Source organism: Trachurus japonicus, chromosome 4 (genome assembly GCF_045865225.1).
Source record: "Trachurus japonicus isolate A0001 chromosome 4, Traja_1.0".
Lineage (NCBI taxonomy): Eukaryota > Metazoa > Chordata > Actinopteri > Carangiformes > Carangidae > Trachurus > Trachurus japonicus.
The window spans coordinates 13,265,835-13,289,450 of record NC_140910.1 but is presented as its reverse complement, the minus strand read 5'-3'; the positions used below and the strand labels follow the sequence as shown (position 1 = coordinate 13,289,450).

Below are 23,616 nucleotides of genomic sequence, written 5' to 3'. Positions count from 1 at the left end.
GCAGGTCCTCTAATATGTAGATTAACACTGAACTAAATCCTAATCATTCATGTGTCAGAGGCTGCATCAGAGTGTTTGCATCATTGATGTGTTGAAACACAGCATAGTAATATTCTATTAAAGGCTGTAGCAAACTCCAGGTTCCTTATTATTGAGACAAGTTTGAAGTGTGAATTTGGCTCAGATTTCATGTAAGAATTTGGACTGAAATCGCACCAGAGCCAAGAACACGTTGTACCCAACAAGGACTCTCACACTTTTGGGCTCTATTTCTCTCTCTCTCTCTCTCAAACACACACACACTCAAACAGTAAAACACACACACAAAGCAGGGAGGAGTGGGCTCTTTATTGGTACTTACGTCAGGGTGGAAAGAACATTTTCTTGCCCATATTCCTGTCTGAGGTTAACGGGCAACATCCGTCTCTTCCTCACTCACTCCCTCCCACTTTCTCACTTCTCCAACTCCTTCGTCTTAATTTCTCGCTCTTACCTCGCCCACCTCTCTCTCTGTCTGCCTCCAACACATTTTTTTTTTCTGTGTGGGAGAGCCTTGCAGCAAGCATCGGTCCACGGGGACCCTTTCACACTCCTGATGTGCACAGTGGCTGCTGATTGTAACCTTATGTGCCCCTGTGAGTGAGTCATATGAGGTAAAAAATGAGCTGGTGTGTGTGTGTGCGACTGAATGTGTCTGTGTGTGTTGTGTTGTGTTTTACAGACAGCTGGGTACAGCTATAAAAGAAACAGCCAGGCTACTGAATTTTCCTTCATAATGTGGTGATCAGCTTTACCCAATGACACTCACACCGTGCATTAGGGCATCCAGCTCCACAGCTTGTAGAGCAGTGTTATTCAATCTTGGGGTCGGGACCCCATGTGGGGTCGCCTGGAATTCAAATGGGGTCGCCTGAAATGTCTAGTAATTGATTTTTTAAAAAGACTGATCTTTTTTTTTTTTTTAACTTATGATTAAAAACACCACACACAATCTTAAACAACTGTATTCTATACTTTCACTTTCTCAAATATAAATCGAGTTCAAATAAAATGCAGCATATACAAATATCTGAGCTGGCGCATCTTGATTGATGGCTGCAGTCACATGATCCCGGGGTCGCCAGAAATTTGTGAAAAAAGGTTGGGAACCACTTTTGTAGAGAGTCAGCTGAATCTAGGAACAGCATCAGTTCTTCAGTTCTTCAGTTCTCACACACATGCACACCACAAAATTGTTGAAAGAAAACAACTCAGCATCATCCTACCACTCAGTTGGTCAATTTTTAGTACAAATAATAAGTATCCTTAATAGAGTACAACTATTAACTGCGTAATAATATTGCTCCTCATTTATAGGACAATAGATGCTCAAAAAATAACCACGCTACATGTATTAATTTATAGTTCTTGTCAAATAGTTAAAAGGATAACAAGTAAAGGGATTGTTTTTTGTTTTCATTTTTGGCCACTTGGAGGCAGTGGAAAGACCAAGCGATTTGTTCAGCAATAGAAACAGAGCATTATTACTTCTCTGAAGCCATGTTGTAAGCACTTAGGTAAAGGAGGCTCAGAAGTGAAGGCCTACTTGTGCTATCTGGCACTTTGGCTGCTCAACTCTATGTTCACCAGCTGTCTGCTATTTGTTGCTGGGCAGGTAGTAGTGCACAGTGGGTGTATCCAAGCCCTAACACAGATGAAAAGTGCGAGAATGACCCAAAACAATGAAAGGATTGAAAATACTGGTCGATGCAGCTTAAATTGAATTTCTGCTCAGTGACATATACATATTTGATTGATGCTTTGTTTTGTGCTGTATAGCTACAGGTGACAATTGTGAGATCACTGTAAATATTTAACCAGTGAAGAAAGGATACATGAACTCACGAGACTGGAGCATTGACAAACCAGCCAGATATCCATAACCACCATTAAGCACTGACCGCACATGTAAATGTCCTTTCAAAGTTATATAATCTCGCTTTAAACGTTCTCATGCATCTCTTGTCCTTATGTAAAGCACTTATGTAAAGCCTCTGTTTGAAAGATGCTCAGCTGGCCTCCGCTTGACAGTTACTGGGCTGAGTTTGAATTTGTTCAAGTCATGTCATCTGGAAGACATTCATCTCCCAGAAATAATTCAAGAAGATCTAAAAATGAGTTGTTTACCATCGTGGAGGACTGAATCTTTCACTAGTGTCTTCAGTCTTTGTTTATTGTGACCATAGTTTATTCTTACCATGAAAAATATGGTAAAAAAAGAAACACATAATTAAATATGTAGTGCTCAGTTATTTGTAAAATGCACTTTTGTTCACAAGAACTATGCTTCAGTGCTGATATTACACCAGCAGGTGGCAGAAACACAGGCCTGCTTCTCTGAGTGGATCGGCTCTGACTGCATGGCTTCAGGCAGCATGACCACAGGGAAATGGACTGACTTCACGCTCCTCAGTCCACTGCCAGCATGACGGCACTCCATTACTCAGCTTACAGCAACAGGCACGCACAAGAAGACACACACACGATCGCACATACACGTGCCATGCACATTGAGACGACACGGACATTAAGAGCTTCTGCGTTTTTATTTTTAATAGAAAAAAAGTATTCAAAATAATACAACAGGAAGTATCCAGGAAAGATGACAAAAAAAAAAAAGTGATCAGGTCTGTGTCTGCACGGCAATCACATATCCTCACCTTGAACTGGGCGCATTTTGCTGCTTCAGTGCCTGAGTGTATGAATGTGTGTCTATTTCTGTGTATGTATGGTGTGTATGTGGGAGAGCGAGAACACTGAAACAAAGCAGAAATACAGAGCTTTACAGAATACTTACTGATCAATACACATGACAGTCTCCTGGTGAAATGAAAGGGATACGTTGTGTGTCTGTTTGAGTTATGTATAGTGTCGTTTTTGTGTATACGTAGAGCTGTGTTGGAAAGAGACTGCGTTACCATATGTACAATAAAAGACCCTGTGTGCGTGTGTGTCAGTTGGGATCTACTGTGTTATGGTATATAAAAGGAGGATGGATTGGGTTGAGACACAGACGCCGAATTATGCAGCTTTGCTGTGGTGATGACGAAGATGATAATGACATCAAAGATGATGATGTTGATACACTACGGAGGAAGCCAAGAGTCAAACAAACTGAAGAAGAAAGAAAAAAAACATCAGAAAAGGGGAAAATAACTGAATGAGTGGCTGTGGAACAGAATTTAAAAAAAAAAAAAAAAAAAAAAAAGGTCCTTGACTTCAGAAGGCAGGAGGAGTTTAGAGTTTCTAGATCACCAGCTTGCTCCCTACTCTCTCTTATTAAAATATCCCAAATTTTTCTCTCTTTCTTCTCCACCATCCTTCACCTTCCCTCACCCATTCTCTCAGTCCCTTGTGGCCCAGGCCGGCCTGGCAAGAGGTAAGCAGGCCAAAAAGTTCAGTGTGGATCCTGGCTGCGTTACATAAGTCCTCAGCTTTCAGCATCCTCTCCTCCCCGGGCATCCTTTCTTCTCCACTTACGCGTCTCTCAGTCCTCCACACACCCACCAAGCCAATGTTTATCCTTACTTGGCTTCCATATCTGGGAGTTCCTTTGTCCAAATGTAAGGGTTAGATATTCAGGATGGGACCACGGAGGGTAAGACAGACAGACAGACACGGAGGGACAGATGAAGGGTTGAAGGGCGGCTGCTGTCCTACTGAAGGAAATAACTGGTTGACCCGACAGAGGCAAGTCCCACTCTCTGTTGGCAGCGATGCGTGCCCATCCATCATCGCATCCTCCTCCATCTCTCCCTCCTTTCATCTGTTTGTCCGTTCATCGCTCTGCCACCTCCATCTGTCCGCTCAGGGGCCTGAAGGGGCGAGGAGCTAGGAGAGGAGGCTGTAGTCTCTGAAGAAAGTTTTCTTTATCCCATTCTCTCTCTCGCTCTCTCTCTCACACTCTCTTTTCATTCATCCCCCACTCTTCCATGTGCGATTAAAATACTATCTTTGCCATATCTTCATAAAACACACACATACTCATACACATAGTGTCCCATCACTTACACAATCCTACTGATAAAACACTGATTCAGCTCTCCCTCTTACTCTCACAGGCACACATAGGCACACACGCACGCACACACATACGCACACACACACACAGTGAGGCTCTCTGTGGGGGTGAATTATAGGGGGCCTCTGTGCTATGTCCCATCTTCCTCCTCCTCTTCCGAACAGTAGTCTCGCCCCTGCAAAAAAAAAAGAGAGAGAATATGAGACTGTTTTCTTTAAACTCTAATTTGTTCCAGTTAAATAAACTCAGTAATAACCGCCTGCAAATGACTCTTCTCTCTCTCTCCCTCTCTCTCCCTCTCCCCCATGCACCTGTTAGTCTAGTTGCATTTCAACAAACCCTCGTCTATTTGCAGGTACTGGCAGAGAAAAGTAAGGTAAAGGGCAGGTGGGCAGTCGTCTTTGTTTTGTTTCTTCAGTCATGATGTGGAGTTACCTAAGCTCTAGCTGACCTCTCCAGAGCTTGGCTAACAAAACACTCTCTTCAAATAAGCCTTTTAAACCGACCGCAACTGTAACACTTAAAGAAAAGAAAAATCATTGGAAAGAAGCAGCAAACAGAAGGGTGTCATTCCTGCTATATTTCAACAGACAGCATACAATTCATTAAGAGGCTCTGCCTTACACTCAGTTTTTGTTCCACACCAACTCCTGTGGTAAATATCTGGTTCTTTAGCTGCTTTATGTGCCATTAGCTAGTGCTGTCTGTTGTACGTGTACAGTAGCTTCATCAGAGCTCCTTTGCTTGACAACAGCTGCCTGTTGTAGCTGAAAACAATGCTGTGAGTGACAATGAATCAAAAGCAGCAAGGCTGTGGGTCCAAGAAGGAAAATAATGAGCTGAAAGTCGATAAAAGAGAGTAAATTTGTACTATTATTCTCTGTTGATTTGCATGTATGACTCTTTAAGTGACAGCTTTCAATATACATTATATAGCATTACACTGATATTACTTGTGTTAGTTGATTCAGTACATTTTGAATGCAGGGCTTTCATTTATTTCTGCTACACTTGCTCAGGATCTGAATTCCACCACTGCGCTTAAAAAAACATACAAGTGTGAAGGCGGAGAAATTAAATACATCACATGACAGCTCCCGAAGCTGAATCTAGTCATTTCTCGCTGTGGTTTCACTTTGCTAAGCTCATTTATAGTCAGGAACAACCCGAGTAATTCAAGTGGATGACAAAGAGTAGTAAGTGCTCGCTGCAGCAATCACCTGTTCCGCCTCCTCACATGTGGAGCCGAGTGCTGCTGAGCTCGTAAGCAGAATGACAATGTGGACTAATGGATGTTGTTGTTTTAGAGCCTGTCTCTTTAAATGTTAAGACCCAGCTGTTTCTTTAAATGCTCTCAGACCCGTTCCCTGCTCCTCATGAACCCCCCTCCCAAACCTTTAACTGCATGAAAATACACACAGAGTATATCTACACAGCCCCCACAGCCCCCCTTCACCTTCTCAATCTTCTCATCCAGCATCCTGAAAAATTCCTGCTGGCTCTCTGACGTGTGAATACTGAGAGAGAGAGAGAGAGAGAGAGAGAGAGAGAGAGAGAGAGAGAGAGAGAGAGAGAGAGAGAGAGAGAGAGAGAGAGAGAGAGAGAGAGAGAGAGAGAGAGAGAGAGAGAGAGAGAGAGAGAGAGAGAAGGAGGAGAAGGAGAAGGAGGGTGAGAGAGGAAGTTGGAGGTTGCAGAGGAGGAGGAGGAGAAGGGAGGCAAGAAATACATCATGAGAATTTTCCATTACACCCCCCACACGGCACAAACACACACACACATGCACAAAAACACGCACACACACAACTGCAGAGTGAGATATCCATCGCTGTGAAGCTGTGTGGAGGAATTTAAATAATTATTTTATAAAGTATTAACGCAATCTTTCATCCAAAAGGTTAAATACACTGCAGCCACCAGCAAACAATATGGACGACATATTCAAAAAGATTCATCAACACGCGCGCGCGCACACACACACACACAGACAGTCTGAGGCTGGCCAAGACACACCATTACAAAAACCAGAGACAACATCACTTTCTTCACACGTCATGATATTGACAGAAAAAAACAATACATACGTTTTAGAACATCGCCATTTTTCCAGGTGTTTTTGGAATTTACATAATTCACTGTCTTTTGTGGTTTTTTATGTAATTGAATCTGATGTGTTTGAGTCATCCAGCAGCTCAACGCCTGTTTGTTCTATGTTGGAAATGAAACATTGTCCAGGTCTGCACTTAGTAATTTGTCTTCACCTGCAAACCCGTTCATCACAAAGCAGCGTCATGAGGTTGAAGTCTGGAGACTGTGCTGATCCTCCATCATGTGAAACCTTCATCTGCTTCTTCTCCTCTTCTAATGTTTTGGGTCATTTTCTTATTTGTACGATGAAACTTTGAACAACCGGTCTGTCTACCTTTGTGTCTGATATCAACAAACTGCACTACAGAATTGTCTTCATGATGCATCAGAGTGTAGTAACACAGTTTGTCCCTGCACTGCTTTGATACAGAGACAGGGTTTGTATGTCATCAGTAAAAGTTGTGCCGGGGTGCTGGGGTGGTCAAGTGGCTTTAGAGCACGTCCCATATGGGCACATTCTGCCCCAAAGAAGTCGAATGTCGGTTCGACTCCCGGTCGACACAATCTTTACTGCAAGTTACCGCCCAGTCTCTCTCCATGCTTTCCTGTCACGCTTCACTGTCCTATCAAATAAAGGTGAAAAAGGCCTCCCAACACACAGTAGGAGCTGTGTGCACTAACCTTTAAAGCTTCATTTACTTCATTTGCTCTAGAAAATGTACGTAAACCAATTTCACACCCCCTGTAAAAGGCTGTTTTTGGTGACCTAAACTTTTGTCTTGTAGTTTTATCTTGAGTAGTTCACTTCTTACCTTTGCACCATTTAAGGTCTTTCACTGGACATGAACTGAAAACATGTGGGTGTTCTTAAACTTTTGACAGGGAGTGTAATAAAAGATGACTAATGCGTCAGTTCTTTCAAATTACAACGTCTCATGACTAAAACTAATCCACCAGTGCTTTTTGGAACTATTTTGTGTGGAATAAATATTCCCTTTGATATCAAACATGGAGTTGTTGGCTTACTATAAAAACACTTTTTCAAAGCTGTGAGTGACCAAAGACAAAATTCTGTTATTCATAATCAAGTGTTTCACTTATCAGAGTTGTCCATAATATACAGTTGATATATTTTGGCACATTTCCACCAGACATCTACAGTAAACAGAGCAGTTTCCACATACTTACTTTGACTTGTTGTTTGCTGCAGCGACCTCTTTCTGCTGTTTGCCCCGGTGCTGTGCATTACTCTTCTCCTGAAAGACACACACACACACACACACACACACACACACACACACACACACACACACACACACACACACACACACACACACACACACACACACACACACACACACACACACACACACACACACACACACACACACACACACACACACACACACACACACACACACACACACACAATCAGTTTTTATTATAAGCTGATAAAGCAGTTAACAAAACAAACAACTCCTATCAGCAAACAGCCACACCAGAGACAGCGCATGTCTCTTCAAGCTCTGCATCATCAAATGGCCTCCTCGCCCAGCTGGCACGTAGGCAGCCCATACTGTAGTATAACATATGTAATAAAACACGAAGGTCAAACACCTCGATCAGTTGCCATTTTGTGTCTCTGCGAGCTTTGTGCATAGTTTCCTGCTCCGGTTAAAATGTTCCAGTGCTTCTGCAGTGATGGACCAACAAAGACTCTCAAGTAAAGTGCATCTTCCACTCACTCACTGTGCTTGTGTCAATTCCTCTCTGAAAGAAAACACCTACGGGAGTGACAAATGGAAAGAAACAAATACTAGTCTGACCGCATCAAGTGGCTGCGCTGGAGGTAAAAATGGAGTTCGGGTCTCTCAATGACTCACTCGACTGAGTAACAGACAACATCAGTGCAACATTTGAACAACCTTTTCAACAATTTTTTTTAGAAAAAGACAGAAAACTGTGCTGTGACTTTTGCGATGACCTGCTTCAAGCTGTGCTTTTGAAAAGAGGAGCTGTCCGTCACGGCTGGAGCCAGCTGCTTTGATATGGCTGTTTAAAAAAAAACTATATTAATATAATTTGTGGCAGAGTGACACTGTTTCCATTTTTTTTAATCAGGATTTAAAAGGTACACTGGTTCGTCGTTTCACCACTTGCCAGCATGCCAGGCCGACTGACCTGATTTACTGAACAAACAGCCTGGCTCTCGCTTCACACTAACACGCTTTTCAGCCGTTTCACCTTTTGAAGGATATATGTGTCTGAATTTAGAAACTTTTGTGAGGACATTATGACAAAGTGACATCAGCAATGACATTACAACACTTCCTTATGTTTGAGACCTTAAGGTTTTGCAGGAGGGAGTCAGCCTCCGCATTCCACGCACACCGACATTGTTGTCTCAACCTGCGTGTGAGGCGCCTCCTTGTGCGTTTGTGTGTGTTTCTGTGCTTGTGCAAGAGACAATTAAGTGTGTGTGGGCTGACAGAGCCTGCCTCTGGACACAAACACGAGCCTGTTCGCTTGAGCTGATGAACTGTCAGGAAAAGGTCTGAGTCTGTCTGCGGATGACAGGCTGTCAGTGGACGGGTGTGTGTGTCTGTGTGTGTGTTTCTGTGTGCGTCTCTCACCAGGTTCTCTTGGTTGCGTGCATTCACCCGGTTTTCATCCCCCCTCATGTACTTCACCTCCTCCACTCCCTTCATCTTGTATTCATCTGAGGAGAGAGAAAGAGAGAGGTATGATTAAAGGGAGAGAGGGGCAGGAGGGAAATAAACAACAAGGTGTATTTATGAAGGCCGTCTCCCAGAAAAGAAACACTGACCAGACGCCCCTCACTCATCCTGATGCGAAAGGCTCAAATAACCAAACTACGTCCTATCAGCTCTATCGTGCGCTCGCTGCATTAAATCAACATTACCAGTGACTATTCCATTAAACCTAGCTATAATTTGTCCAAAGTAATCTGATAACTAAGAGCTGACACACAGCTTTAGAAAGTGGGCATGACAGCTGAGGTATTAGCAGGAGGATACTAGTCATCTCCTTTCCATTTTATCTGCAGCAACTCATCTGAGCAAAGAGAGACAACAGAGCGACAGCGAGCGCGAGAGGGGAAAACACATGTAGCGAGTACGAGAAGAAACGAGAGGAGTAAGAGGAGACAGGAGGGGAAAAAAGAGAAATGGAACAAGATAAGAAAGAGCAAGCTGGAGGGGATTAAAGATCAGTTAAGCAGCTTCTAGGCTGCGTGGACAGCTTAGACGGTTAAGACAGTTAAGACGAGCACAGTGGCAGAGAGAGTGGCAACACTTCCACAAGACTCGGTGGCACCAGCACGACACCCTGCACCGTGCATCCTCAATCACTGCTGAGGCTAAAAATTTAGGCCAATAAACCCGACGTTAGGCATTTCTCACTCACTGTGAGGTCACTTACATTGCAATAAGGTCTGAATCCAGTGGAATTCAGAATAAAGTATGTGGCTGGTTATACTGCGTTCATCGGGTCTAACAAATCAGGAACAAATAAAAAAAAAAAAAGGTTAATTTGTCAGTCGAGTTAAGGTCATATCTTCCTGTCAAAATAGAAAAAGTTGTGTATTGTAGACAAAATGTATGTCTATATTAACATTTTAATAATAAAATACAATATAAACATCCTCAAGTCAACACTGCTGTTGCTCTTTCGGTCGAACCATGTGAGTATTTATATGTTTATGAACACAATCATTGCCTTCATTGCTTCATGATTGATTATCATTGTCTATTATTTGTGCATTATTATTAATCAATCAGTTATCAGCTGTATAAAATGCAAATTACATATTTCCAGATGGGTGACGTCTTGAATTTGTTTTGTATAAGCATCAGTCAAAAAAAGAGATATTCAACCTCCACTTACATAAACCAGAGAAAGGAAGTTCAACACTGATGCACGACTCGAGTTGAATAGCATTGTTAAAAACAAAACAGAAACATAACCTGTGTTGTATTATTATTGACAGATGTGGTGCTGCATAACTAAATTATTAAATGTCAAACGTGATGTATTGCGTTGTGGGATTCTTAGCAGAAAGCTTTCCAGAGCAAATCACTTTTTACACTTGAATAAAACGTGGAAAGTAAAAAAAAAACAAAAACAAAAAAAAAGCCCAATTACATATATTAAATGGGCAGTGAATTCAGACACAAAAAAGCCAAACACAGCAAGAAAAAAACCCAGTGGCTCATTCTCAGGTATCACAATAAGTCCGATTGTCTATGTTAAAGCACCTTTATGTAGAGAACCACACCTAACCTTGAGTAGATCTGTACAATCACAGCAGCATTTCTGCTGACAACCTGGTTGTTGTAGGTTTAGTTGATAAAGCAACAGCTGATATGCTGAAATGCACAAAGATGGATACGAACGCCCACCCCTTGTCTTATCTGCTGCACACTTTGTATTTTGCCCTCACTATATCAGCAATCTGTCTGTCTGTTTATCCATGTGAGTGTGTGTGTGCCACTTTGTACCCAGCTGAAGGGTTCACTCCTCCCTTTGTGTCTGTTGCTCACGATCCACCCAGCACCTGGATCACCTGTGTGAGCGCTGTGTTGTTTCCCTGCGTGCATGTGTGTGTGTGTGTGTGTGTGTGATTGTCTGCACCTCTGCATCTTGGATGTGCGTCACTGCTTTGACTAAATCCTGAGCATCGCTTGTCAGATAAACAGCACTGATTTGAAATAATTCGAGAGAGAGAGAGAGACACGAGGAGGGAGGCTGGCAGAGATTAAGAGAAAGAGAAACGAGAGGAACAAATGCAGACTACTTTTCTGCTGTTTGTCTCAGGAATGTAAACGAGTCGGAGCAAAGCAGCTCCTGTCTGAACATGCCGACACACGCACACACAAACACAAATGGTTTTATAACACTACACAGGCTCACCGTGCTTAGATCGACTCTGTAAACATGAAACACATACGGTGCTGCAGCAGGAAACAGAATTAAGAGACATTTCCTCTGCTCTTCTGCAGGTTGCAGGGGGCAATCCACATCCATTTTCATGCTCCATAATCTGTATCTTAAAGTGGACACAGATTAACAGGAAGAGGTGACAAAAAAATAAAATAAATGAAGCTCTCGTGGCTCTGTACGTTGAGCTAAATGGACATTTTCAAGCAGCAATTGAGAAAAAGCTGCAGCCTGACTGAATGTTCTGCTCCTGTTACAGGATAGTCAGTGAGATTAATGTGACGGGTATAGATAGATCAAAGTGACCCAGCTTACACCAATCAAGACTCATCACATCACAGACCTTGCTTCAATTTAGATAGGAGCAAAAACTGGTCATGCTGTGTGAGTAGTGTGTGTGCGTGCATGTGTGTGTGCATGTGTGTGTGTGTGTGTGTGTGCACGGCAGTCATTGTCACAAGAAATGACAAGGGTGTTTCGTCACACAGATGTCGGGGCTTGCTCTGGGAGAGAGGGAGGGGAACCGTCAGGGAGAGGAAGATGAAAGGGGAGAACTATTTTGAGCGGCCGTGATTTAGTGCGTGGACATCTTTCTCATCTCTGATTAGAGACCGGAGCTCCGCGCTGACCTTAAGGTACCGCCAGTCACCGCCAGTTCACCAGCGCATGTGCACGGCTGCGCTGCTATTTCTGATAACGCCGTGCCTTTGGATCAGCACGTTTGTCATTTTATGCAAGTGTAGTGTTTGTATTGGTGTGAGTCATTTACATAGCCTTCTTTGGGTATTGGCGAGTGTGTGTGTGTGTGTGTGTGTGTGTGTGTGTGTGTGTGTGTGTGTGTGTGTGTGTGTGTGTGTGTGTGTGTGTGTGTGTGTGTGTGTGTGTGTGTGTGTGTGTGTGTGTGTGTGTGTGTGTGTGCGTGCGCTCTCTCACAGCTCTAGCTGGCCTGCCTGTCCTGTGGCTATGTCACTCTGTCCTTCCTGCTGTGTGTCCTCCCTCTCAGCCATTCTGGCTCCAGGCCATCGCCAGCCTGGCCATGACATTTACACCTGAACATGAGGTCTCGTCACTAACACCCACACACATACACATACACACACACACCCACACCAAACCGAATCACACACACATGAAGTTGAAAAAGAAATGCATAAATACTGTGCATAACATTCTGAGCAGAAATAAATGTCTCTCCTTATGCGGGAGAGACAAAAGGATTAAAGCAGGACCGGACTGTTCACATTTTTCTAACGTTGTGTTACCGAATGTGACTAAAGCAAAGAAGAAAAATACTGAAATGAAGCCATTTAACTCTGATGCCGATGCCCTGGTGTCTCCTCATGGACCCTCTGAAGACACCAGACCATGACCAGCTGATGTTGAAACGAGTTGCACAATAACTGAGCATCTGATTTCTTCTGTTGCTGCTGACGTCTTTCCAGATCAGATTCCTTTCCGAGGCAACGTTGAATTAAATGACACATTAAACGTCAGCATCCACAGACCATGGTGTAGCAGCATCAGTTTTTTTTTTTCATAATTGTTTTTATCCAGATGGGATGGTTTCTTGTACAGCTGCAACTCTTGATTCTATTTGTTTGTTTGTTTTTCAAATCAATCATCTGGTCTACAAAATATTAGAAAGTAGTGAAAATGCTTGTTATAAATTCCCATTGCTCATCCTCAAATGTGTTGTTTTATTCAACTAATAATCCTAAACCCAACAAATATTCTACTTACTGCAAAAAAGGATTAAAACCTCTCATTTGAGATGCAGGAACCAGCACATATGCAATATTTTTGTCTGAAATGAGACATAATCGCTTATTTGTTTGTCACAAAGTGTTGTGTGATCCCTGAGTCAAGTAATGGAGTAATATCTGAGCTAGTTTTGGCCTCTGATGAAATGTACCAATGAGTTATTTCTTGCCTCCTGTCTCCAGCACTCAATATCACTGAAATTTGTCACTGTTACATCATCATCTAAATGTTGACGGCAATCAAGTAACTAGAAACTATTGTGGGACATTTAATCTAAATCAACCAATCGTGTAGCAGCAATGTAACGTGGAAAAAAAAAAATCATGCAGACACAAACCAGGAGCTTCAATTCAAACACTCATCAAATATCACAATGACAGAAAGAAAATATGACCTATGACTTTGACTGTGGTCACGTCAGTGTTGAGAGAGGTCAGAGGTGATTGGTCAGACTGAGTTACTGCAGCTTCTCTGTCAGCTAAAAGCAGATAACCACTCTCTCCAACCATGGATAGCAGAACAGCATCACAGGAGACACCACACCACACCTACCACAGCAGAATCGCCACAGGAATCCAGTGGAAGCCGGTATTGAACTGACAACCTCTCGATGAGTGGATGACCTGCTCTGCCCTCCTGAGCCACATATGTATGTAGATCTGAGCTTTATTTAACATAGACAAACTGAGCGTGAATACTCTTTTCGACACCTGGAAGCTGCCCAGCTGACCACAGTCCAACCACTGAGGCGGCGGAGCCTTGCTGAAGGGCACTTCAGCAGAGGGAACGCGGGATGTGCAAGTGCTGCTCTGTCACTTTTTAATGGCATATTTATCCCTCAAGTTCCTGGAGTTAACCTCCTCCAGGCCACCATCACACTTCTCTATTCCTGTGTACTGCACTAAAAGAGAACCGTTTTCCCTCCACACACACACAGTACACAGGAATTGTATTTGTTGTGACTGGGGGGTTGTCATTTATGTTTTGCATCCTCTGAAGAGGAAGAGAGATAATTCAGTGAAATGTGTCAGCATAAGTTCATTCAAGGCTGTAGCAGCCCTCATACTTCTTTTTACATCAATCAACAATCAGATGAACTGAGCACTGTATATTTTAAGTACTGGCGCTTCTTTGAGGCCCTAAAAGAGCAGCTCAGTTTTGAGTTCTCCTGTTTTATTCCCTCGGTGTAAAATCTCACATTGATCCTTTTGCAGGTGTCTCGGCAAAAAAAAAAAAGAAATACTTTGTTTCTCTGAACTCTATTTTCTCTGACACAGACTCATTTCAGAGGGACTTTGTGCTCAGTCAGAATGACAGACCCTCAAACCACTCAGCTGCTCCACCGCCTCCAAACAACAGAAAATGCCAAAACAAACAGCGAAGTCTGCATGCTACCATGTTGTGTATACATGTCAGAGGGTGCCACGTACACAGTCGTGTACACATGCAAGTGCTACATGCTCTATCTCTGCTCCGATCTCCTCCGACTGTGATTATTACAGACATCAATGGCATGATGTTGTGGAAAGTGTTGCTATTTTCCCTCTTCGTCCTTCAGTGTTTGTGTAATGGAGCTCAGCCTTTTCCGGTTATTGTGCGAGAAAGCGACTGAGAGAGGGTTGGTGGGGGTGGGAGGGGGCTAAGGTTAGTGGCCAGAGTCTGACAGAGCGGGCAGCCAGAATATCTGGGACACACATGCACGCGCACGCACACACACACACACACAAGGACAGACTGACTGGCAGACAATCTGTTGGGGGCGGATCAGTGTGAGCAAGAAGCGGGCTCCCTGTCTCACTAATGTGTAACACACAAACACGTACATGAGCGCAAATGCAAACACAGTCTACTGGGGGTAAATGTATGTGCGTGGGCTGGGCCGACCGGACAGGATCGACCAATCTTTTTCCGCCTCGATCATGAAAAAAGTACACCGGATGTTGTGAGCCAGTTCGGCCGAGGTCGGAGAGGGCAGCGAGCTAAGTGGGAACGAACGACTACACAGTGCGTGATGATGACTGAGACGCAGCAGAGAGGAGAAAGGAGAAAGTGAAGATGAGAGTGGATGAAGATAAGATAGACGAGGGTGAGGCGAGGGTGAGGAGAGGAGGTGTTATGGCCTGGGATGAATCTAATCCACACTATCAAGGTCATTTGTGTCTCACACCTCTACGCACACACTTGTTAACACGCTCAAACAGCAGCCTGGCTCATCCGCCGCCACTCTGGATTCCACTTTAACCAACTGACAGCGAGACTCGGGGGGGTAGGATGGGAGGAAAAGAGGAAGGGAGGTGAAAGGACACAAAGCTCTGACCTAATGTTGTGCCAGAGAAGAGAGGAAAAGAACTGGAGAGAAGAAACACTGGGAGATGAAGACAGGAAGAGGGGAGGAGGGGGGGAGAGCAGAGACCTAAAATAGAGAGACAGAGCGAAAGAGGAAGGGAAGAACGAGGCCTTGAGCAGGGGTAGGGAAGCGGTGATCCAAACGAGACGGAGAGGCTGAGGAGAGAGAGAGAGAGGAAAAAATAAAGAGGAGAAGCAGCGTCGACACACGTCATCCTCCCTTCCTCTCTCAAGGAAAACTCTCCACTCCTCCCATCTCTCGTCTCCTGCCTCGTTCTGTTGTTCCTTAGAAGATGGCGAGGGGAACGAGACGTGAGAGCAGAGAGGTCACGGGGAGGGGTGGCGGCGGAGGGGGGGATTAGGAGTCGGAGTGTCGGGGGAAAGAGAGAGGAGACGAGAAGAGAAGAGAAGGGACGAGAGAGAGCAGCAGAGTCGAGGAGAGGTCGCGGGAAGAGGCTGAAGAAGAGAGAGGAAGAAGGGGCAGAGGAAGAGAGGGAGACAGAGACAGAGAGAGAGACACAGACACAGACAGAGAGAGAGAGAGAGAGAGAGAGAGGACCTCCTGTGGATCGTCATCTGCCACATCCATCTGCCTGCGAGCAGTTATACCAGAGTGTTGCTCCTAATTCTTAATCGCTGTTAATCTCCCAACCACTCATCATCGCTCCCTTTCTCTGGCTTTCACTTTCATTCCTGTCCCTCACCGCACAACAGCCTGCGAGCTATAATTAAAGCTAGGGCTGCGACTAACGATTATATTCATTACTGATTAATCCGTTCTTTTTTATTTTTTTTTTAATTCATCGATTTTGTGTAAAATCACATCACATTCGGAGGATTTGGCGTCTTGCTCAGACACACTTTGACATGAGGACAGACAGAGGCAAGGACGACGATCCAGCCAACTGAGCCACAGACACTTGCGAGGTTAGAAGACTGTGAAATCACAATTTACCCAACTTGACATCTTCAGATTTACCGACCAAGATTCACAAATCTCTTCAACATTGTGGAAAAATCATGGAAAGAAACTAATTCTATGTGGATTTAGATTTTTTTTTCTCTCTGTGCTGAAACGAGCCAAACAATTATTCACTTCATAAAGTCGTCATTGATTATCTGTCTCTTGAGCTAATCCAGTGACTAATCCAATTGTTGCTAACCTTTCTGGCTTGTGACCAGAAGCGCTGACCCCTGGTGACCCCTCCTCTTCTGAGGTTGCATGTGTTTGTATGTGTGACTGCAGTCCAGAAGTGATGTTCCTTATTTTCCAGTTTCATTTGAATTGTTTTCAGAGGCCCAAGGGGGTAAAACTATCCTGTGTTTCACAATGAAAAACAGCAACGGTCAGAGTCAGAGTATGTAGTCCTTTTTTTTTTCTCTTTTCTATCTCTCCCCTCAGTTATAAACCACTGGATTACTCGATCAATTTTTTCCTCATTCCACTCATAATGCTAGGCCACTCACAGGGGACTGATTAAAAAAGAAAGTACGAGTCAAATTGAAACTGAAGGACAAAGATATTCTGTCTTCTGTAGCATTCCTCGTCACATGCACAACTTCATGTGTAAGATCTCTGAGGTGCTTTCTCCAATCCAGTCTCTGCTGTGTGCCTCGCCACCTCTCTTTTCTCCTTCTCCCTCAAATTGTTGCTTTTTTTAATCTCACCTCCTCCCACCTTTGTGCTCCCACTCGGTTTCCATCTGACGGGTTGCACCGGCTAAAAATATGAGAACCTGAAGGACACATGACACCTGAGAGTTGCAACACAGCAGTTTCCCCCGCCGCCGGTTACTTCCTCTCTCCTACGTGAACTCTGAACGTGGATGACACTAATAAAACTGACTGTGGTGTTGACACTGATTGTCTGAAATGGAGAACCTAACACTCTGCCAGAAGGACTATGAGCTGTAATGAAGAGAATATATTGTGAGGGCGGATGGGGGCAATAGGTCTACACTACCCAATTAACCCCTGTGAAATGGAGCTGTGAAGCTTTTATTGACACCCCTGTATGTGTGAGTGAGTGTGTGTGTGTGAAAACTGACCCGTGAAGAGGTCTCCGTTGCTGTAGGCCTTGCCACGTCCCTCCTCATCGTTGGGCACGGCCGACACCTGCTTGGCCGAGGTGCAGCCCATGGCCTCACACTCTGAAGCCTCTCCTCATCGCACTCTCACCTGGACAAGGACAGAGAGAGGAGACCTTTTAGATGCACAACAAACACAACAAACTAGTGAAGGACTCTGCTGCTCTGTCCTTACAGTGGACTTTTACAGAAGTACCAGGAGTGTTTGCTCAGCGATAATAACTGTCACTCATGCTTACTAACTCCTTCTTCTTTATTCCAAAACAAACTACAAACTGGGTCGATCAATGTGAAATGCTCCGCACTGTGTTTTCTCACAGCAGTGCAATAGCTATTCAGCGTGATATTTGCCAGCACCACCAACACCGAGGCTGGCAGGCTGTTTAATGCTTCACCTTTTTGTTTGGGAGAATATATTTAGCTACATTTTGGGCATTATGTATATGGCCTTCAAGGCAGGGTGGCAAAGAGGCATTATGTCCCTCCACTTTACACAAGTGTCTCTTTCACACCAGGTATTCAGAGCCAGAAATGTGGGTTGAGTAATGATACAGCAGCAGAAGGTAAAGTGAGCGTTTATATGAAAATGTTGCAGGTTATTACTTCAACCTGGTGTTTCTTTGAGGGATAAATGTAACCACTGTCATTATGTGTGGAGAGCAGGAGCAGCAGGGCGGCCCATGGGTAAACAGAGCACATGACCTTATTTAAACTAGGACTGTCAATACATCTATATTATGATCATACTCTTTTTAGATATTAGAGTAGTGCTTTGTTTTAAGAGGAGGATTCATAACTTAATATCTAGATGGATGCTGGATTTATTACAATGAGAAGAAGGAGGAAATTTGAGAAAGAAAGTGACATTTTCATAACCCCTCGGTGTCATGGGAACAAGATTTAAAACACACAACTTTGACATGTTATCACCTTATATAAATATAGGCAAACAGCTGCCTATTCAGACATCCAGCAGATACAGTACAGCACACTTTTTCATTTGGACTCTTGTTTGTGGATGTCTGATGAGTGCTCCCCTCCAGCTCTTGTGGAAAATTAAAGTATCCCTCTCTTTGGTGAATAAATGCAAAACTGTTCACCAGTCGGGAGCTGATATCTTCCGTCTCTCAGCTGTTTGGGGCTGGGCAGGTAGTCTGCAGTGGATTCCTGGAGCTTTTATTTATTTATTTTTGCTGAAAACAGCTGTCTGCTGTCGATGGAAATGAGGTTAATGAGATAGAATCAAAACAGCGAAGTTGCCGCCAGAAAACCAAAACTATGAGGCGAGCTAAAATATGCTAAAACCCTTTAGGAAACCTGCAGAGTCGAGTGATGATTCTCTTTTTTCATTAGAACTCTTTTCCCCATTAGTCTTTTGATATATTTTTAAAACTAAAATATCTGTAAGTGCAGCTTTAAAACAATATATCACTAAGATTTCTTAGTCTTATATATTTTTATACAGTTGTATATTTTTAACATTTCACTGAAAGCTGGTGGTGGCCTACGTTAGCCCTGTTTAAATGCCCTTAAAATCATCATCATGACAGTTGGACTGAAGTGAACTTAACAACTCATTATTATTCAGGCAAGAGGACGGTGAAACTGTGAACCACTGTCAGTCAATCACACCCACTGTCAGACACATTACACTATAGATAGTCTCCATGTCGCTCACACATGCCATATGCTGTCATTGACAGAGCCCATCTGACTGGTGCCAGTTACTAAAATGTACAAACACACACACACACACACACACACACACAGTGAGAGAGAGAGAGAGAGAGGCAGCCAATGAGGACCCATCACCACAATGAAATCTGCAGCACTGGTACAAGTGAGAGGAGGGAGAGTGTTGGCTGAGGAGAGTGGAGGGGGTTGGAGAGGCTTTTTTGGAGGGGCAGAAACACTGAAGAGACAGAAAAGACAAAGAAAGGGAGGAAGTAGGTGGGGGAAATGAAGGGGGGACATGGGTGAAGCAAAGGATGGAAAATAGGTGGGATGGAAAGAGGCCAAGCAGAGAGAAGAGTGCAGTTCTTCAGAAGAGCACCGCCGCTGGCCCCTCCTCCCTCCTTCAATGATCCTCAGCGCGTTTGAAGCTGACAGGAGGCCGGTGTTTACTCCTGTGTTTAGACTACAGCCGACCGGCCTCCATTTCTCTGGACACAGCACAAAGCGCCAGGTGTACACGCAGGGCTGCAGGGAGTGGTTTATGCGCGATGATGTGTCTACTTTATGGGCGTTGTGTGACTTGAAATGTTTGGATGGTTTCCACTGTACTTCATGAGTGGCACTCACAAAGTTAAAAACAGTGACGCAGCAAAAAAAAAAAAAAGTCCAGGTATGAGGACTGGGAGCAGTCAGGTGATCAAACTGACTTTAAAAAAAACAACCTATTTAGAAGGACTGCAGACAGCTCTGATGCACTCACTCTAATCCTTCCTATTTTCTGCAGCTGTTTAGATGCTCTGATCCGGATAAACTGTCTGACTTCACTGTATCACTGTCATAATGTCTCCATCCATTGCCTTGATAAGCTTGAGCTGTCTCTTTTTATTCAAAAAGTCAAACTGCTGTTCAAACCGGTGGAATCCATCTAAACCATCTAAGGCTGCAACAAGTATTTCAATACCTGATTCATCTATTCATTCTTTTTACATAATCATAATCAATAAGCAGAGCCAACACATGGATCTCTCAAAGGGTTTGAAGATGAGAGGGAGAGACACTCACACATGCTGAACATGGACGCTCTGGATGTGTGTAGTTGTGTGTGGTGTCACCAAGCGGTGACCTCTGGGGCCAAAAAATAAAGCCAACATGGAAGTAGAAAAAAGCTGCACTTCTGTGAATGACAGCTGAGTCAATCCCATGACCAACTTTACTGCAGAAATAAACACGTTTTTCCACCTGGTACAAACAAACTGGTTTCAGTATGTGGAGGGATTTATTTTTAACAAAACATCCTCATTTAGCCCTGCATCATTTAGAGCAAGCTGCTTTGAGTGCCAGCTCCTTGCCACAATCAAGCATGCATCAAAGTCTCATCTCCACACATTCCTCCTCTTTTGTCCATTTTTGGATTAACCAGGAGTTTGGAGGTTCTTGAAACCTGTGGGTGACATTACATAGGCTACGTTCATCCTTATTTACAGTATATGGGTCTCAGCATCTCATCAGCCCGCTCCAGGCAGGCTGGGACACCTCTTAACTCGTACTTGGACCCCTCTGGAACGGCTCATTTATGTCTCATCCCCACGCTCATGAAGCAGTGCACACTGCACACGCACAACTACAAGGTCTTAATGCAGTCACACAGGTGCATCGTCGCAAAGAGACACTGGCGGCAAAGTTGCGCGGAATAATCTCATCCGGCATAATCTGCCTCTTGACAGGTCACTTAAACGAGGCTCCTGCGCTGAAGAGGATGAGGTGGGTGCTGGGTAACACTGCTGCAGGGTGCGTGTTACCTGCCAGAGCACAGTGAGGCAGAGAAGAGACAGCCAGGGAGAGTTACAGAGAATGAAAAAGAGGGAGAGAAGAAGCACAGGGGCCGGTCACAGTCCCTTTAACTCCGGGCCATTAGTGTAGAACTGAAGTGAATATTAGATCAGCAAAGCGCAGAGACTCCCTCCTGAAAAACACTGACGGAAGTGCGTTGAGAAATGTGAGCGGCCTTGATGGATTTGAAGTTTCAAAAGGGTCTCTAGTGTGTGGGCAGCATCTGTTTGAAGGGCTTTGATTTGTGTGTATTGAGACATCAAATTGTGAGTAGGAGCTGGCTAAAAATAGGCCGAGCAGTCCCAAAGCTATTGTTGTGTGCAGGGATAATGCTAGGCTGTGTGAATCTGTAAGCCACGCTGCTGTTACATAGGGTATATGTATGAGCTACAGCTAGTAGCAGACTGTCTGACTGACAAAAGGCAGATGTTCCATCTAAATAAATAAGAGCAAAGCTCTGTAACAAGGCAGAGGTTGGAGGGATACTTCAGTGACATGGATGTGTTGAAACTCAAGGTGTCACAACTGGCATGTTTTGCAAGACACTGGTCATAAATCACATGGTCACCACCTTTCTTTTCCCCACATTCGTCCACTGAGAGTTTCTTTGGTTTGATGAGAAATGTACACTGGTGATTATGATACTACATTTTACTCAGAAACCAAGGATTTAAAAAAAACAACAAAGATTTAGTTGCACAATTTTGCTCTGAATCAGCTCGGAAGAGGTAGTTCCCGTTCTCGAGGGGACCCAAGACGAAAACAAAAACCTCTGCTGTTTGTTGAATCTTGGCTTGTTTTGTTTCTTTTGCAAATCTAAGTTTTACCTCAAAAACTGTTCAAATAAGAAAGCCTGAGGGCGAAATGTTACCGCTTTGACTTTCTTTTAACAGTTCAAACCTCACAGACATGCACCTATACACAGCTTCATATTGAGCGCAGACACAAACTGGGATAAAGAACCATCTGAGTTGATGTGTCGGTATATATTTTGCATCCTGCTCTTTTGCATGCGTTTCGCTGTACAATGAGATCAGCGCGTTCACTTTTAGCACTGGCGACTTCAGCTGGAATCGGCCCCCGTGTTAGTATTGAGCTCCGTCCAGTGAGCCGCTCGGTGCCACATGCGAGACCACAGCGGGGCGTTGCTTGGTGTTTATTTAACCCACAGGACAGCTGAACTGCTCTGCTCTGAGCTCGCCCACTGCTGCCGAGCTGAAGTGTGTCAATGGGACAAGCTTAGTCTGGCGAGTCAGCTAAGACCCTCACACCAAACAACTATCTCCTGCTCCCCTTGTCAAATACACACAAACACACACGCACACATACACTCACTGAGCCAACTTGATCTGATAAACATCGAATGACTGAAGGGGATAGGAGTTGTTAATACTTACTGGCACACAACTACCCCAGCGTGCATGCAGCTCGCTCCAGATGCTTAACATTCATCTCGGGGCATATTCACCAAAGCAAAGTAGTAGCCTAATTTAGAGATATAAATAATACCATGATGTCAGCTCGCAGGTCTTGCGTCATTGCTACCTCAACTGTTGGCAGACATCCTCTTGTCAGTGTTGAACAAACATTAACAATCTGAAACGTAACTAATAAATAATACAAGTAGCACAAAGGTCTCTTAAATGCGAGTTAAGGTCAAGAGGAATCCTTCACACATGGCCAATACTCAGGCCCTTAAAATGAATAGGATTTGGCAAACATACAGGCTTGCCCATGCCTGCATACCTGGAGGTGAGACATAGCCCGCGAGTTGTGTGAATAAGCCTCCTTTACAAGTCAGTTTGTCAAAGGAGGAACTCAAAAAAGGGACTGTGCAGGGAGATGTGAGTGTACATGCTTGCATAAACACACAACTTACACACAGGCTGGGCAGTGTGCAGCGCGAGGGCTTCTCAGAAACAGGGTTGTGCCAGAGGCAGAACGAACAACCGCAGAGCCTGAAAAACTGGATCACCAAACGCAAACGACAGAAGACTACAAGGGGGAAGTTTGGGGAGGAGTTTCACAGGTTTCATTTTATTGTGTGTGTGTGTTTTTTTCTCTTCTTCTTCCTATTTCCCTGTGTGTATCAGTTCTAGGCACAGGGAGCTCCAGACTGTGATTCAGCTTCCTAGTAAGAAAAAAAGAATGAGATTTGAAGCTCGGGGAGGGGAAGTGATGACTTCAGCTGCGGTCAAAGCCTCGGGGAGACTCGGGGCAGGTCTCTCAGCGTATCCACCTGTGACAGAGCAGAGATTCATCCTCTGCTTCATCATGCTGCGCGGCTAAGTGCTGAGCCATGCTCTTCTGGCCTGCACTGCTTTTGTATTAAACTGAAGTGACTGGGGTTGGTCAGCAAATTGCCATATGCTGCTACTGGGTGCTTTTTGGAAATGGGTGGAGTGCAGGGTCTCTCCCACAAATAAGTAAATGCTTAGCCCAGGTGGTAAGCCAGCCATATACTGACTGTATTGGATCTCAGGATCAATTTAGTTAGTGGATGACCCCCTGGCTGGTCACACTCATTAAATATATGGCATTTGCTGCATGAGATAGCACTTTGAACACTGTTAATAAGGTTGGGTGACACACACACAGCTATAACAAGGTGTGTGTGAGGCCATGGCAGGCTATGCTGCAAATCAATGAGCACGACGGTTTTATAGTGATATTAAATTTACAATTTTTAAGTGTCGTGATTTATCAGGCATCCATGGAAAAAAGACAAATATTATCATGTGGATATTTTATCAATAAATCAAAGTTTATCCACAGAATTGACAGACATTTCCCTATTTTCTATTAATATTAATA

At 44.0% G+C, this 23,616-nt stretch overlaps 1 protein-coding gene across 2 annotated transcripts in view; it reads right to left on the bottom strand.

The window, feature by feature from the left end:
* Positions 1–2,566: 2,566 nt before the first annotated feature.
* LOC146988578 (uncharacterized protein C1orf21 homolog) overlaps positions 2,567–23,616 on the bottom strand; it is a 28,597-nt gene continuing 7,547 nt past the window's right edge. For both annotated transcript variants that reach the window (XM_085774082.1, XM_085774083.1), the window contains exons 2-6: positions 17,260–17,389; positions 8,779–8,864; positions 7,334–7,401; positions 5,517–5,577; positions 2,567–4,235 (exon numbers count right to left, since the gene is read on the bottom strand). In XM_085774082.1, coding sequence (XP_085630208.1) covers positions 4,191–4,235; positions 5,517–5,577; positions 7,334–7,401; positions 8,779–8,864; positions 17,260–17,350 — 351 coding nt within the window. In that variant the 5' untranslated portion in view covers positions 17,351–17,389 and the 3' untranslated portion in view covers positions 2,567–4,190. The remainder of the gene's footprint in view (positions 4,236–5,516; positions 5,578–7,333; positions 7,402–8,778; positions 8,865–17,259; positions 17,390–23,616) is intronic.